General features: G+C 33.0%; 3 protein-coding genes across 6 annotated transcripts in view; 2 read left to right on the top strand and 1 right to left on the bottom strand.

Annotated features, from left to right (window-relative positions):
• The window catches only part of LOC128183730 (uncharacterized), a 555,994-nt gene that overhangs the window by 110,471 nt on the left and 427,875 nt on the right, over nucleotides 1-17,648 (bottom strand). The window lies entirely within an intron of this gene.
• Nucleotides 1-17,648, top strand: part of LOC128183731 (beta-1,3-galactosyl-O-glycosyl-glycoprotein beta-1,6-N-acetylglucosaminyltransferase-like) — a 440,095-nt gene that overhangs the window by 6,818 nt on the left and 415,629 nt on the right. The window lies entirely within an intron of this gene.
• Nucleotides 10,694-13,584, top strand: LOC128183734 (beta-1,3-galactosyl-O-glycosyl-glycoprotein beta-1,6-N-acetylglucosaminyltransferase 4-like). The gene is made up of 3 exons (XM_052852882.1): nucleotides 10,694-11,574; nucleotides 12,309-12,535; nucleotides 13,226-13,584. The coding sequence occupies exons 1-3, from the start codon at nucleotides 10,694-10,696 to the stop codon at nucleotides 13,543-13,545; spliced, it is 1,428 nt and encodes a 475-aa protein (XP_052708842.1). The 3' UTR covers nucleotides 13,546-13,584.

Genomic DNA, 17,648 nt, shown 5'->3' with positions numbered 1-17,648 from the left:
AAATTGTGGGGTGGGGGTATCCCCATTTAGCACTATGTTGCGGGAAAAATATAATTTGCACCTGGATCAAAATGACTTGTAACTACCAGTTAAGCTTCAGGAAGGACATTAAGGTTAAAAATTTACACTAAATGACACCAATATCTTTTTCTGGTTAAATAAAATGTCTAATTGACCACCCTGTGTTATGTCAAAATTTTACCCATTTTGGCCCATTAAGACCCCACCCTAACGTATTCCCTGCAGAGAGATGACCACCGGGACAGGGTGCAACCTGTAGTCTAACATGTCCCCTCCCTGTCCCTCTGTACCGCCCCACCTCCCATCCATGTCATTTTCCCACTTTTTCACTTACCGTCTGCCTTACTTTCTTCTTGCATGAAAAGTGAGCACACTTGCCAACAGTCGCCTTTTCGCATCTGACTCCCAATCATCCCCTATAACACTATGGGACCTACACGCTTTACATAAATATATAGGAATGACTCCCTGCTACCATAAAATTATCACCTATAATCAATTCACTAATTTTCATAGTACATACAGGCCTTCAAATACAGTAACACATTTTTACTAAAATATTGAAGGGTACTTTATGCGAAACTGCCCCTTGCTACCTGTAGCTGCAACCCTTTCTCTGTTTACTGCCCTGAAAAAAAAAATACATATTTAAGGACCAGAAACAGAATAAAGTAGTAAAACAAAATTGTAATTAGGGTTTTCCGTTTTTCAACGGAAAACCCTTCTGTTATTCTACTGTTTCTTATTATTATTTTTTTTTTTTTCCCGCAAATTTTGTGCACGAGATTTCTCGAACATTTTTTGTCTGATTGCTATGAAACTTTCAGGGTATGTAGATGATATTAATATCTCTAGACGTTTTTTTCAAATTTTTAAAATTCACCTCCGGTTATGAGTTATTGCCCTTTAATTGAAATTTGGGGGGTCTTTTGTCCAGAGTTGATCTCGGGAACTACAGATGATAGATGCATGAAAATTGGCGAAATTGTCGGTAACATTTTATAGTTTTGCTGGCCTGAAAATTTTGGTAATTTCTTTGTTAGTTTTTGAGCTATTTGTCGCCAAAGTTTAAGATTTTTTCGGGGCTGAAATTTTGTTGCTTTTTGTATTATAACCTTTAAACTAAAAATGTTTTGTTAATACATATAGAACAAAAGTTGTTTAGAATAACGAGAGCTTTCATTTGAAATTAAGAAAAAAGGGCTGGCCCCTTTAATTAGGGGTCAGCAGCTCATACACGTATTTTTCTGATAGCAAAAATCGTTATCATTTTATGAAAAAAAATTAATTCAGTTATTGTTAATATATTAAATAATGTCATTTGGTATCAACTGAAACAAGTTCTGTGCTATATTTTTTTCAATTTCATAAAACAAATATGTGAGAATCGTACATGAACGAGTTAATATGTCTACATAAACACACAAGCGAACAAATGCCACATTAAGGCCCAGGAATTTACTGCATTACGTTGTGTTGCGTCTTAGATAAATTGTTGTGATTCAATTTCATTTTTTTCATCTATATCATTTATGAATTCAATGAACACACATTATTTAAACGTTCTATGTGCAACTATTTGTCGGGGCGCCCCTGTTTGGAACCCCCGCGCGCGCGCGCCGAATGTAAACAGTAACGAACGGCATTGTAGAAAAGAGAGAGCCGTAATGCAGAAGAGAAGTTGTGTATTCTTTCGGTGTACACATGCATTTTCAAGTTACTGTGAAACATATGAACATGCACAGGGAACAATACTACATATTTGTATAAGGAGGGATATGTTCTCGTGTGAATCGTTTACGAGGAAATTCTGACAGCCACACTTCTGTCGACGATCAGCCGTTGATAAGCTACGAGTAATAAAGGAGAGAAGATGGACATTAAAGTGTGTGATTTATGTGGATGTTACTGAAGAAGGTGAGGCTTTTACTCCTTTTAAAGTTTCTTGTTAACTCGTTAAAATTTAGTATATAGTATATATGTACATGTAAGTACGTGCACACTGTTAGATGTTTTTGTTATGGTGTGGGTGTTTGTTTACTAACGTGTAATTTTTACATGTTTCATGGATGTTTAGACTCGCTCGAGGTTCATGGGGGACTGGAAAGGGTAACTGAATTTATCTATTTAAAAAAATAACAGATTGTGAATTTTCAACTCAAAATTCAAAGCAGGGTCTAATAAGAAACATACAGTTGTTTGACCAGTTCCGAATAGGGTATAGATTTGGAGGTGCTGTAAATGTTCCTGGGTGTTATTTTTAGATCTAATTTTTTGGCCGATATACACCATATCCCTGCTGATATAAATGCAATATTACTGTATTTAATTTTTTTAAAATAAAATTTTATTCTAACAAATTACGTGGGAAGCCATTTTACCAGTTGTGAATAAGCCGATGGGTTCCGAATAACATAACTGTTCCTATACATATGGAATGTAGATAAAAAAGTTTCGGTCCTAAAACTATTGATTGAACCTGTTGAATAACAGGTTTAATGCAAACATCTCAGTTCTTGGTATTTTCTTAACAATACAGTTTGATTTGCACGGAAATGACAGACAAAATCACCGTAACAATAATTTAGCCTGGTTTCTAACACCTTGTCGGAATACAGTCGCAGCCCCTCCACTTATCATTATTGTGGTACAATATGATTTATTTAAGAAGGAGAAAGACATTTAATGAATTTCAGAAGTATTTGTTTCAATCAATATCTTCATTAAATCCTAAAACAGAGGGAAACAAATTGGGTATTCGGAACTCGTAAAATGACGGCTAAATAAAATTCTGCTTCCATTTGCGTTTTTATTTTATTTTTTATCCTGTTTGCTTTTGGGTATGTTAGAATACATACTAAACCTTCATTTAAAAAAAGAAATCTTGTTACAAGTAAAAATTTAAGGCACCGACAGACAATTGTACGTGCATATTAGCGTTCCAATGACCTGGATTTATTACAAAGCGAAAGTAGGTCGACTAATCTAAGACCGATATCAAATACATGTATGACCGCAAAAATGAAACTACAGCAGAATTCAAACAAGCATTAATACGTGTTTAAATTAAAGGTATTGATTTTTTCCCACATTTTTTATTTCATTAATTTTTTGCTATTTAACTTCTTAACTATTCGAAACTGGTCAAAATTCGGAACTGGTCAAACGACTGTATCATATATTCTTGTGCAGAAGACTCCAAATGTAGTCATGAATACCCTGTAGACATAACTTCAAGTAAATAAAATTGTATACTTCAGACTTCAGAGTTAAAACATGACTTTAATATCTTTATGATGCCGATCATTGTATCATTAAAGAGGTTTAGCAGACCAACGGGTACCCGGTACATGTACTTGTACATGTAGGTTACAAGTTAGAACTATGCCTACCATTCTACCAGTTCACATAAATTTTCTTGTTTAGCAGTTATGATGTGTACTTAAATTGTCCTTGTTAATGTTTTAAATGTAATTTTTTATTCTCTTTTTTTAATCTGACTACTGGCAGTACTGGCGTGCGAGCAGTTCTCGCCGAGGACCATTTCTCGCTGGTGCACTGTTACATCATATTTTCGTATATAATTTTATGTGTTGATAAAATGACGTAACAATGCACTGGTGAGAAATGGTACTCGTCGAGAACTGATCGCACGCCAATATTGATTAATTACAGACAAAAACTGAAGGTTGCGAGTGTTATTTTTTATTGAACAACATTGTTTTAAATAATTCTTTATATATGTGACGATCAGACCAGTTTGAATACCAGTGCCAGATAGCTCAGTTGGTAGAGCACCTGACTAGAGATTCAGGGGGCACAGGTTCAAATCCCGGTTTGGTCCTTCATTATTTCTCCCATCCTGTTACAATATTGGTGTTGTGACCAACCCCTGGAACTAACAGGTTAACTCGATCCTGCCAGGGATGATCTTCGAGGGTGAAGATCATTTAAGGGGGAGGAATGTGACGGTCAGACTGGTTTGAATACCGGTGCCAGATACATGTAGCTCAGTTGGTAGAGCACTTGACTAGAGATTCAGAGGGCCAGGTTCGAATCCCACTTTGTTCCGTCGTTATTTCTCCCATCTTTTACATATACATGTATATCAGATATATGACAGATGATTAAGGTCATCACATGTTTTGCAAGATGCAATAAGTGTTAAAAACCTTTACTTTACAACAGAATACATATAAGTGAATATTTATGTTTCTTGTTATTATTTGGTGTGGTTTTCTTGACAGTGTCGCATAAACAATTTACCTGCTCCTAAAACACAAACTTTCTTTTTGTGGATTCAGCTTACCGCTGATTGGCTGCTGTTGCAGCAGACAAATAAGATATGCACGCACAAAACACAATGAACTTATCAGAGAATGAGTTGAGTTTATTTAAACTGTTGGAATTTGGGTATTTTTTTTTAAAATGTATACTTGTGACAAAACATATATGTGGTACATACAGCTGTAGCTTTATGAAGAAAATTTTGGTTAGACCATATATACCTATCGTGCAAGTAAATGATATTTACAAAAAACTTGCAATTTATGGCGCACGAAATATACGCTAGTTTTATAAAGATTGACATACATGTAATGTACCACATTCTTTGAAAAATAATCTATTAAAAATTCTTCATTAAGTTTACTCTTACATGTGTTTATGCTTATTACACGTAGTATTGTTTTTAAAACATGTAATTTATAAGAAAATAAACAAAAACCCTCGCTAAATTTATTTGCAAAAAAAAAACACAGTAGAATTGATAAAAAATGGTATACCAGAAGCTAATACCAGTACATGTACTTTGACGCTGTTCGGTGGGTAATATTCGTTTGTAATTTACGAATTGAAATATTGACTGTTGCACTACAAGTACGGTAATAAACTCTCTCTCTCTCTCTCTCTCTCTCTCTCTCTCTCTCTCTCTCTCTCTCTCTCTCTCTCTCTCAAACTCTCTCTCTTTCTCAATTTGATAAGTGTTTATACCTATGAAAATTTTTTAATATTATATTATGACTTGATATGCAAATTTTTGATCTTGTACTGCCTAAATGTTATGTCATGTATTGGGATATGTCATACTTATTACACTGCATGGTCAGTGTATTTTTTACAGAAATACTATGCATATGTTAATGTAAACACAGCTATTACTAGTACATGTATGTAAACACAGCTAATTATTTTTTTATTTATTTCAGCTCAAAACAGACTCTTGTTACCACGTGGCTTTTACCGGTACCTGTTGATTCTTGTGGGTCAGCTCCTGAGATTAACCTGTCACCTCTATCCACATGCATATTCCTTGTGTTCTACAGACTATTTACCGGTAATTCAAATTAAATCCGATAATGCATGAACAATAATGGAACTTGAAGAAAGCATCATGCCATGTTGTGGTTTGTGTTTGATAAGAAATTATGAAAACAAAATTAAGGGTGTTTAAAGAAATTCATAATTGCTGTGAAAATTTGTTTTTCAATAAAAGTATACAATTATGTTTCCTTTATTTTTTATTTCATAAAGATATTTAGATGTGTTTACATAATTGAAACCCCCCCCCCCCCCCCCCCTATTTAATTGTCTGCATTAAGATTACATGTAGGATATGTAAATGTACATTTGACTTTGAAATAACATCTGCTATGATAATTACTTTTGAAATGAACAAGAAACAACCTATTTCTACCTTTCTAAGGTATATATGCATAAAAAAGTAGAAAAACATGTCAAATTTGGACATTTTTCATTGAAATCAACTCTGTCTCCAGCTACCTGGGTGTGTTTGAATTTAATTCTAATTTAAGGAAGATGTCTAACTTGTAGGTTGTAACTTACTGTTTTAGCATGGTTAGAAGAAGACTAGAAATCAGAATAGATTAGATATTCACTAAATATGATTGTTAGCTTACTTTTTTCATGAAAACAAGAAATCACAAGCAGGACAGCTGTCTATTTGTTAATTAAAATGGTACAAATCATACATTAAACAAATAAAGATCAAATTTTAGAATCATTGATGATTGTTTTCAAATATGTGTGAGAAATGACTCAAGGAAATTGCCACAAGTTTCATAAAATTAGGTAAAACATTTCAAACCATGACTTTTTATGAAAATCAAAAGATTGGGGGGTGGGGGGTATACATGTAAGGGTATTTCTAAGTGATGTGAAGCTTTTTTCATGATTATATAATGTAGATGCATGTTGTATTGAATAAGGTTTCTTTTTAAAGGTGGTTGAACAGCAATTGACCTCTAAAAGGTCAGGTAAAGATGTTTTGCTATGGAGAACCCTGTAAATCTGTGTTTACTAATGGAAATTGGAAATGGGGGGTTCACTTAAATGACCATATTTTTATTAAACCTCAATGGAATTTGCAATATGTGGTATTCTTTTTCTCAGAATTGCATTAGCTTTCTTATTCTAAGACAAATCGTCTTTTCATAAAATGTTAGTGTACTAATTGCAGTTAAAGGTACATGTACAAGGAATAGTTTCGGATAAAGAACCGTCAATATTTTTGTAAAATTGATAGTGACTGTACTTGAAGATTTACCAGTGTTGCGTAGATTCATGAAATGAATTTTAATGTTTATCAATAGTTAATGGGATGTCTCTTGTTGGAATTGGTAAGGCCTAAAAAAAAAAATATAGTGTGTTTAGGGTAACACTGATGAAAAAATTAGGTTAGGTAGGTGGGGATTTTTTTTTATTTTATCTATTTTTTTTGCCTGAATCCTAAGAATGTTTGTTTGTTTCATATTTAAAAACGTATTTTTTATTGGAAATAAGATGAAATTCACAGTCGGATAAATTCAGGCATCTAAAAATGGTAGGATCGGGCCATTTTTGTAGGTTAGGTCGGGTTACCCGAAACACACAACTTTTTTTTTTTAGGCCTAAGCAATATTAAGGCCCCTTATTTTAAGTACATGAGAAGCAGTAATAAATTGTGAAACTTGCGGCTTTGACTGTTGTGTTGCCTTTACACAGTAAAATTGAAGGTTACAAACTGGAGGTTATATAACATGAAATGGAGGTGGATGGGATATTATATGCCTATTTAGTATCTACTGGGTATGAGGACAATAGCAAGTTTATTGTCCCCCAAGACAGCAACTATTTCATGAGGCAAAGCCAAGGGAAATAGTTGCTGTGGGGTGGGACAATAAACTTGCTATTGTCCAGATAGTCAGTTAATTGGTATATTATTGTACCGAAGAAAACTTTATTTGTCAGCGATGCAGAATTTCTTGATGATAAACAAAATAGAGTTATCAAACTTTGTATTTAATGCGGTGATCTGATTAGGTCAGAGGTGTTCCGAGTTTAAAAAGGAGGGAAATCAAATTCTGCTGATGAATGGTTTTGATGACTATTCACCATGGGCAGATAGCATGGATACTATTTCAAATTAGATAGAAAGCAAGTTTGTGTGGGCGCCTTCTAGTGATCAGTTTGTCCGTCTGTCCATCCGAGATCGCTTGACCGGAGCATAGCTTCTCTCCCCTTGGCCCAATCTGGCTCATACCTCATCCACAGGGTTCCTTTGGGTTAAGGATGTGCAGTGACCTTGAACCATGTTGTTAGGTATAAGGTTAAGGTCATAGTAGAATTACATATATAAAATCCTTGTCTGGGGCATATCTTCTCTCCCTTTGGTCCAATCTGGCTATACTCACAGACTGTCTCTATCGTTAATCGATGTGCAGTGACCTTGCATGAAATTTCTAGGTAAAGGGTGAAATATCATATCGGATCATGCAAAAATCCTTTTTTCAGAGCATATATACTTTCTACTAACCCCTATAGGGCTCAGACTTCACATAAGCAGAGCTTTTGAGTAAAGGGTGTGTAGTGACCTTGAACCTATTTTCAAGGTAAACTGTGAAGGTCATAGCAGAATTATATTTAAAAAATCCTTGTCTGGAGTACATCTCTCCCTTTGCTCCAATCAGGCTCATACTTCACCTACATGATGCCTTAGCATATATATACTCTCCTTTTAGCCCCTAATTGGCTAATATTTTGCCTAAACAGAGCTTATTGGTTAATGGCGTGCAGTGACCTTGAACCATGTCAATGTGAAGGTCATAGCAGATCTTAATAAAATTAGCTTTAGACAGTAGATTATTTCCCAGATATGCTTAATCTTGGTCAGATTGAACAAAAATGCCTATATGTTAGGGGCAATGAAATTGAATTAGAAGTTCTATGCCAGCTGGAAAAATTTCAAGTTATAGGTCAAGGTCAAAGCAAAATTCTCTAAAATAACATCAGCGGGGCCCTTTGAAATGTTCACCATTTCAATGTTGTCAGGTTCATAGTAATTTTAAATAAAAATATTCACAGAGGAATAATAAAATTAAGTAAACTATACATCGATAAGTTTCTGACAATTGATGATGCAACAAGCACATAGTACGAAAGGTCAACCCTTTGAAAAGCAGTGTAGAGGAAATGTTGCTCAGAATAATGTTTTAAACAAAATTGATTTTTTACGGAAATTTTCATTTTGCATTCTGGGTTAAGAAATTAGATGTTAGTTCCAGGTAAAGTTAACTTTTACCTAAAATAAAGTCAAATTTGTTAAGTCGTACTTAAACACACTCGGATTTTTTGTTAACTCGGTCTTGAAATGGTTATGTTTTTTTGTTAATTTGTACTTAAAACCATTCGGATTTTGTTAAGTCATACCAAGAATCAGTCGATTTTTAAAATCTTTTTTGTACTTCAGTTACTTTTGTCATTAGATTAAGAACACTGCTTCTTAGAGGTACTTCTAGCATTACTTTCGACATTAGCGGAAAACCCACTCGTTGCTTTGCAACGAGCTTTGCTCTAGTTTCTTTTTATTTTCGATGTTCACATGTTTAGTATTATAAATTTAATTTAACAGAGATATATTACATTTATAGTAAAGATTTCTACTGTCGATAATTTATTTTCAGTATTTCTCATATTTATATAGAGATTATAAATGTCTAATTGTTCTTTAATTACAGGAACTGCATCTTGACTGCGTCCTCAGTGATCCCGTTGCACCCCAAAAATTTTTAAAACGCCTAGGTGCTTATACACGCAGAAGGGTATCATACAGCGTAGCAACAGCACAGCAATATCTTCATTTGTCGTGTTTGACTTGCAAAAATGCCATGCGACGGCGCGCACTTTGAGCATGCACAAGTACGAGCCTTGGCTCTGCGTTCTGATAAACATGCGATTGAAACAAAGTGGGGTCGCTGTGACAGCGTCGTAAGGTCTCCAACAGAACCACTATAGCTCCGCTGGCGCTCTCAAGTAACGCACTTAATTGGAGCCTAGATGCAGTACTTAGTCAATTGCGCTTGCACAGAGACCTCTTTGTTGATGTGATTGCCGGGTCTCAAGCGCGCTCTTATTGGCGTACGCATCCGCAGCGTCTGAACCCGGTGTTTATCATTCCCCTAAAGAGCTGTTGCTGCGATTATCGGCATTTATAACGCACCTCTTCGGTATTTCTAGTGCGATGTCAGCCAGACCACACATCTTGAACAATAGTTGTTGTACTATAGCAAGCAAACCTGATGTGGATAACCATGTATAAAGCAACATCTGGGATTATATCAGGACCAAATCGATCATGTAATTCGTGGAATGTTTTTTATTACTATCCATTCATGTTTTCTAGCAGCTAATAACGGTTATTTTTTTAAACACTTTTTTTTTGTCTTGTCACATATTATTTCAAAAGTGATGTTTCAATAACCTTAACCTCATGTCATTAAACAAAGAAATTTTTTTAAATTATTTACTTGTTATAAAGTTCAAATTTCTTGTTGTTTCGCGTTAAAAATTGAAATGTACATTCCCATAAGTAAAGAACGTCTTGTGTACGCAGTCAGTGCACTGGACCCGCCGTGATCGCAAAGTAAAAACTCTTAGTACGTCATGGACGCTTTGCAGATACTCGGCGAGAGTCAATCGCCAAGTAGAACTCGCCGCCTGGGCATTTTCTCCCTAGCATACTTCGGCTATACCAGGGATTTTACAACGCCGTGACCACTATATGGGAACGCAACTTGATGTGAAAGGGCCTTAGAGAAGCATAATTTAAAAAAACAAACGTTTCGAAACAAATTTTTCATTAAAACATATAATCAGCGATCAAGATAAGAGATGTGTTATATAGAATATAAAGAAAATACACTTAGTGTTTGTCAGCAATAGAAAACATAATATATAAATCTATTGTTGCACGTTTCATTTGATCATAGAATATTTTTTCTCACTATGAACACATAGTAAACCTGGCATATCGTAGTCACCTATTATGTTTATGAAAATACATTTTTATTGGAAAGAATAAAAGCTGACGACACTTATACAACCGTTTTATTGCAGGCTCGAGATTTTATCGGACAGATGATAATTCACTTTGTCTGGCTGATTTACAGTGTTTCACTTTTTTGTGTCTCACTCACAACATGTGTTGCATGCATTACCGCCATACAAGGAGTGAACATTCCAGAATCACTGATTATCTCGCATCGCAAAAGAAAAAGTAAAGAAAAACAATAATCGATAAGAATTTATAATACATAAAAATCCCAATCACGGCTGAAATTCATAAGATATACATATTCATGACCCCTCAAACGTGTCTCTTCTTAAAGCAACTACAATGACTTCAAAATTTACTAACGGAAAAAGATTCTTGATTTGGGTTTTATTTTATAGTTTTTGTCTAACGTTTTTAACACATTATATTTTAAAATTCAAAGTGTATCATGGGATAAATAATACAGCCTTTCTTGAAACCAATTATAAAAATCGGACGAATCCGGATTCAAAGAACAGAGAAACGGAACATGATTTAGAGATGCAATTTAGATACAAACTATTTAACATTGGGCCACAGTTTGCTGTATCGTTTTCACCTTTGTACAAAGACTCACAAGCAGTGAATGGTTCACTTGAAGGATTCTTTGGTCCTTCAAGACGTGTCTCAAACGTGGATTGTAGCCTACTGTTTGAAAACAATTTAAAGGAAATCAAAAACGTACGACGTAAAATGAACACCAAAATACCCTCACTGCCAGTGTGTCAGCAAACAAAAGACTGTGGACATTTTATTTCGTCAAGAGGATATATAACAGATTCTTTATCAGACGAGGAGAAACATTTCCCAATTGCCTACAGCATTCTTGTTTACAAAAGTCCAGAACAATTTGAGTTTCTTTTGAGAGCCATTTACCGACCACAAAATGTTTACTGTGTTCACGTGGACAAGAAAACACATCCTAACGTCTTCAATGGATTTAAATGCATCACACGTTGCTTTCCAAACGTTTTCTTAACGTCGAAAAGATATTCAGTGAACTGGGGGAAAATAGGTGTTTTATTACCAGAGATTGAATGCATGAGAAATCTTTTATCATTTTCAACTTGGAAATATTTTATCAATCTCACTGGACAGGAATTTCCACTTCGTACAAATTATGAGTTGGTGAAAATTTTAAAAATTTATAATGGTTCAAATGACGCAGAGGGGACGATCAAGAGGTATGCAGTTTATGGCATTAAAAATATTTAAATGTTTTTCAACATTTGTATCATTAGCTATATACATGTACATATACAAACTGTCTTATTTGATGCTTCTATTATGGCAGGATTATTTTACCCTTAAGATGAGTTCAGAAAAGTAATTCCAGCAGGAGTAACCTCCAGCTGACGGCCATATTTTGGGTCAAACTGCCATGATTCCTTTATTATTCAACCAATATCAACTTGCACTACCGGGTATTTTAACGCAGATAGAATTTTTTAAATGATGTATTTACGTTGGTTAGAGCTTTTTTTACTTTGTATTTGTAGTGCTGTTTGAATTTTTTTCACTGTACATTTTTAACATACCTAAAATTGGTAGTCAAAGTGAAAAATTCACATCTTTGACAAACAAAGATAGCAGCCAAGGGAAATAACTTTCATGGAATGAGAACCATAACAGCTCTTCTTATTCAAATTTAGTAAAATAAATAATTTCTTTATTCTATTTTTTTTTTTTGCATATACAAATACACTGGTAAAAAATTGCAGTCTTTTGATTTATATCAATATTTAGTATTTCAATTTTTTTTTTAGTATTGACATGGCCGTGTTAAGACTTTTGTCACTTATATCTGTACTTAAATGTATGAATATAAATCTTTCGCATAAAGTTTCTTAATGCGTTTCGATGAAATAAATTAATGCTGTTTTACAGATTTCTAATAATCTTTTTTATATTCAATTAGAGCAAACAAATATAGATGGAATATAAGAGAGCAACCTCCTCATGATATACACCCCGTAAAAGGATCGGTTCACGTGACTTTAAACAGAAAATTTGTGGAATACGTCATCAATAACGATGTAGCTGCTGATTTTCTCAGATGGGTAAAGAAAACAGAAGTCCCAGACGAAACATACTTTGCCACCTTGATTCATAATCCCCAGCTCGGCATTCCGGGGAGTTTCAAGGGTAAGTATTAAAAGATATTTATATGGTACCATATTCTTGATGTGCAATTTAATACATGTATCAGAACCAGTGCGATGTAAAGCAGCTTTTATCTCCACAAACAACATAATTATTTCAATAAGTATTTTGAGTTGATACATTTTATAACCTGAAAGTTAACGTACGACAAATTCATACCTGTTATATATTTTGAGTTTTTTAATTCTTAATCGGGTATGGTCACAATACTGGTCAAATTTTATTTTCTATTTTTCTTTGGTTATTACAATGCTTCAGTATTGCATTGCTAATAATCAACTAAAATTGAGTGTCACTCGTAGAGTTACCAGCAAGACTTAAATCTTACCATTCTTGGTTGTGTAAATAATTCTCGTGCCATGTTTTTAATTGCATTGGTTCAATATACAGGTAAACATTCTTTTTTAAGCTGGTGTTTTTATCTGTTTATTTGATTTACATATAAATAAACAGTTCAGCATGTTTGTCGCGTTCATTCTATGTCATAACCTAAATATTTACTTTTCAAAATATAAATGTAATATAAAATAACCTGAGCTTTTCCTAGATAACAAAGAATTATAAGTTCTGTATCTCACGTATAACTGGTATTCTTAAGCCTAGATGTTGTGGGTTACCTTAATTAAATAAAAAATGTATACTTGAGTTTAATTCATTTTTTTTTTTTTTAAGGTGACTTAGAGACAGATTTTGGTGTACGAAAACCTTTTCTATCTCGCTTTAAGAACTGGAGGGATACGGGAAATTCACTCCAATGTCACGGTAAATTTGTTCGATCGATCTGTATATTTGGAGTCGGAGATCTTCCTCTTCTTGCTCGTCGACCTGAGTTCTTTGCCAATAAATTTCACCACAATTACCAAAGTCAAGCCTTACTTTGTATGGACGAACTAATTTATAACAGGACACAGGAGGAATATTACCAGCGACTGAACTTTGATACGGAATATTATGAAAAAATAACACACATTAAGAACATTGTAGAAAAATAATACATGTAACTGAATTGTACCAATAAAAATGTTCTAGAAGAGAAATGGACGTTCATCTTATCATTGTCTTATGAATAAAAGAATGTTAAACGTTTTCATATTTCGTTTTAATCGATATAATTTGTATGAAAACATAGAAAAAATATGAAAATTCCCCAACGATGGTAAAAAAATATATAGGAGAATAAGTTAAGTTATAAAGGTCGTTGATGATCCTCTTCTTGATTTAACGATAAGAATATTTCCACAATACAAACAAGTTGTAGAATCAAACGACAATATAAATGATTGGTATATTTACATTTTATATTTCAGGACTATAGCTACAGTATAATAACATTAGCATAACATCATGAAGGAAATCAAAGTTAAAACAGAGCTTAAAACAATGCTCGATATTATTGCTTAAGTTTCACTTTTTTTTAGTTCAATAACCATATTTCTGAAAACAATTATCATCATCATGATCTAAAGATGCAGTCTATAAGCACCGAATTTTATCATAAAATCAAGAGTCGTTAAATATTATCTATTGATTATTATTTGAAGCACTTGAGAAAAAAAAGTCGCAGAATGTTTTGCTAAAAAGGAGGATGAAAGATTAGATATAATCTAGTGAAATATTTCTGAGAAAAAAAGGCAACACATTGAGTTTTATTAACGATGTCTGATGAATCAGCAGATGTTCAAAAGAGAATAACAACACTTAAATAGAGTCAATTGCTTTCTATTGTTTGAACAAAACCATGGCCACATGCTAAATTTCATATAAAATTATTTTTATAACGAGGAATTTGAAAAAAAGTGCATATTTATTTTGTTGATACTAAAATGTTTATCCGATTTCGGAATTTGGTGAACAGGTAAACTGAAAATCGTTAACATAAACAAACATATCATTTTTTTACATATACGCAAATTTATTTTCTTTCCGTAATTAAAACCTTCCATAAGACGGTTGGAGCATTGAATTTCAATGTCAGTCAGTTTGGTTTAGGCAGAAAGTGAGGGGAGGGACAAGCAATTACCTGAAATATTATGGCAATCGAAGCAAAAGGGTAAACAACAAACAATTTACTCGTTATTTCCCAATGACAGTATACTCCTAATTAAACGCGGAATTAATATCCGCGTAAAATCGAGAGAAGCATTCTTCGCGGATTGTAAAAACTCACCATTATTTTCTGAGAGTTGAAAACCATAAGAAATAAGAAGAAAAGTTCAACGTTCGCGATTTTATATTATCGCGATTTGATACAAACCAGCGGGCTCGCAAAATTAAGTACTCGCGTAATATAAGGAATTTACAGTATCAGTCATATAAGCAAGAAAAGGATTTTATAAGAGTGCATATATTAAAGACTATATGTAAGGACTATATGTAAGTACATGCAAAATTAAACAGAAACCTCAAAATGTATATTACTTTGCGTTCCATATTAATTAATCTGGCAAGTAGGATGGGTTGTCAATTCACTGAGCAATAATTTGTGTTGATTGTTAATATATTCTGCCTATCGAAAACATTGTTTATCAATTAATTAGTAAATCAAAGTTTATAATTACTAGTACCCAATGTTAAAAAAAATAATATTCATTCAGGAGTTTTTAGTTTTTAATAAACGTCCGCGACCGAAGCACCGTGTGAATTTAATCAAGTTTTCGGAGCGTCTTTGATCCTGCGTATCGATCCGCTCACGGAATGACAAAAAAGTGTATAGGGATCGATCACGAAAACTTCTAAATATAAAATGCAAGATTTTTCCACAAATAAGTATGTGCTTAAATCGACAAAAAGACGAGTACTGTACCCCGAGACAGATTAAACATGTAGATAAGAAGTATTCTTGATTTTAAAAAAAGTTATTTTAATGTTCGATGGAAAGAAATGTTGAGTTTGCTCTTGGAAAATTATCACAATATCTGTTGAGTCTTATATATAAATGTAAGTGAAAGGAAATCCAACTTTGTTTTAACTTCCCGTATTAATGTGTTACTTAAACTTCTATACAAATGTCAAAGCTCTTTTACATATGAGTATATTATATACATGAAGCTTTTAAAGGTATTAAATGCAAAATATGTAAGTTCTAAAACAGGAATTAAACTTAGCATGATTTAGCGGATTTAGCTTCCTACACCCATTTATTCTGCTAAAAAAACAATATATTTTATACACTTAAGTCTGCCTTAAATTCTTAACATTGATCAAAAAGTCTTGTTTAGATCTGTTATGTAAGAGAATTATATCCTTTTCAGTTTTTCATTTATTTACTTTAATATGTAGTACTGGGTTTTGATCATGTTACATCATACAATAATCGTTTGATTTATATAAATTGTTATAAATCATTGTGATAAATAGATATCAATTAGCAATCGTCGTACTCGTGCATTTTAATTATGGAACAAAATAAGTTGAACATATTTCCTTGACTAGTATTGTACATAATTAGAATAAATTAAAGCACTTAAATTATACTTCATTATCTTGTTCATCTCCTAAAGGAAATTAACAATATTGAGATAGTAAATAAATCAAGGAAGAATCTAAAATTATGACATTTTTCATAACAGACTTGTGTTTTAGGCGTAATGGGGGAGTTCAAGTACATAAAGAAAATAATTAAAAAATGAAATATTTTTCAGTGTAAGGTAATCTTACTGAAATGTTTTCAAGATAAATAAAGAATATATCTTACACAGTAATATGAGAAATTTAGTGACAAATCTTTAAGATACTAAAAAAATGTTTTCACAGTTCCAGTTCGATTAAACGTGTCATCTGTGATCTTTTTAGTTAATCGTTGTTAAAGGCTTTTATATATTCGGCTTGTGTATCCTTTGTTTTGTCACTTTAGTGAATTGGTTGGTCAGGAATTTGTAGTGACTGACCGTCAGTTAAATCAACCGTGAACCAATAACTAACAACTTATAATTAATGATCATAAATAAGGACTTTTCACTTGCTTCATAATCTGGATGTGTATTCCACCAACTGAAATACACATATCCTTCCATATTACGGGGTAAGACGTTTTATTGGTGTATTCTATGCTGACCCACTTCATTGTCTAAATGTAAAGCTTTCATGAAGAATATGGCAATGGGTTGGTTGGGTATATGTTTACATTTAAAGATTCTGGATAAATAAAACATACAAAACCAACCAAATAATAAGAATAAAAGCAATAGCCAAGTCTTCAGAAAATCTCCGAAATCGAGTATCAACCGTGAAATTGAATCTATAAGCATTCTAACTCTTCGTGGAACTTGCTCAAAACCACACATTGATAGCAGCGGCGCATCGGAAGGGAGGTATATAGATTGAATTTAAACAAGATTGATACTTCGTTCACAATATTCAGGAAGAACAAAGTCCTACAAAAATAATCTTATGCATCTCAGGATGTTGATGATCTGATAAAACAGAAAATGACTATATATGTACGATCTAGAAAGTGTATATCTGTTAATGAAATAAGATAGTAAGCCTGAATTTGACAACACACTCCATATTATTACTCAGACTAAAATTTCTATTTCAATTAAATAGGAATATATCTTTAAGACAAATCTGGGAAACAATAAATCATGACCTCATTACCATTTGTATTTTTAATTACTCCTCTGTTTAATTCAACATTACCTAACCTAGGGTACAGTGTATAGTTGTACATGTACATTGTACCATGGAAAAATTGATTTAATGATTATTGAAATTTTATAAATGTGAAACAGAGAAAAAACAAATTGAAGGCTCGAGTATTTTTAATAAATAGCTGGTTTGGATGGCCAATCGTCAGATAAATAACATCAACTGGTGATACAAGATTTAACGATTTAAGTCTCTAAATTCAGATATATTTAGTTGAAAACTTGTTTAACTCTTTAAAAAACGGATTTGAATAATATCTAGCTGGATTATTAACATCCTTATTTATAATTGTCAGTGATTTAAAATTTGGCAATCATAACAGATGTTATGTACATTTTATAAACGGAAGAACTTTGTACAAGCCAGACATGATACGCAATAATAACAAGCACTCTGAATCAATTCATCATTTCGCTGTCCAAAATGAATTTTATGTTGATAGTTT

Source organism: Crassostrea angulata, chromosome 5 (genome assembly GCF_025612915.1).
Source record: "Crassostrea angulata isolate pt1a10 chromosome 5, ASM2561291v2, whole genome shotgun sequence".
Classification (NCBI taxonomy): Eukaryota; Metazoa; Mollusca; class Bivalvia; order Ostreida; family Ostreidae; genus Magallana; species Magallana angulata.
This window is presented reverse-complemented; position numbering and strand designations above follow the sequence as displayed.

Bases quoted from the DNA above. Each gene is read 5' to 3' on its own strand.
- LOC128183734 (XM_052852882.1), top strand. From the start codon at position 10,694: ATGACTTCAAAATTTACTAACGGAAAAAGATTCTTGATTTGGGTTTTA. The intron at 11,575-12,308 runs GTATGCAGTTTA...ATATTCAATTAG, and splicing joins GCAGAGGGGACGATCAAGAG to AGCAAACAAATATAGATGGA. The intron at 12,536-13,225 runs GTAAGTATTAAA...TTTTTTTTTAAG, and splicing joins CATTCCGGGGAGTTTCAAGG to GTGACTTAGAGACAGATTTT.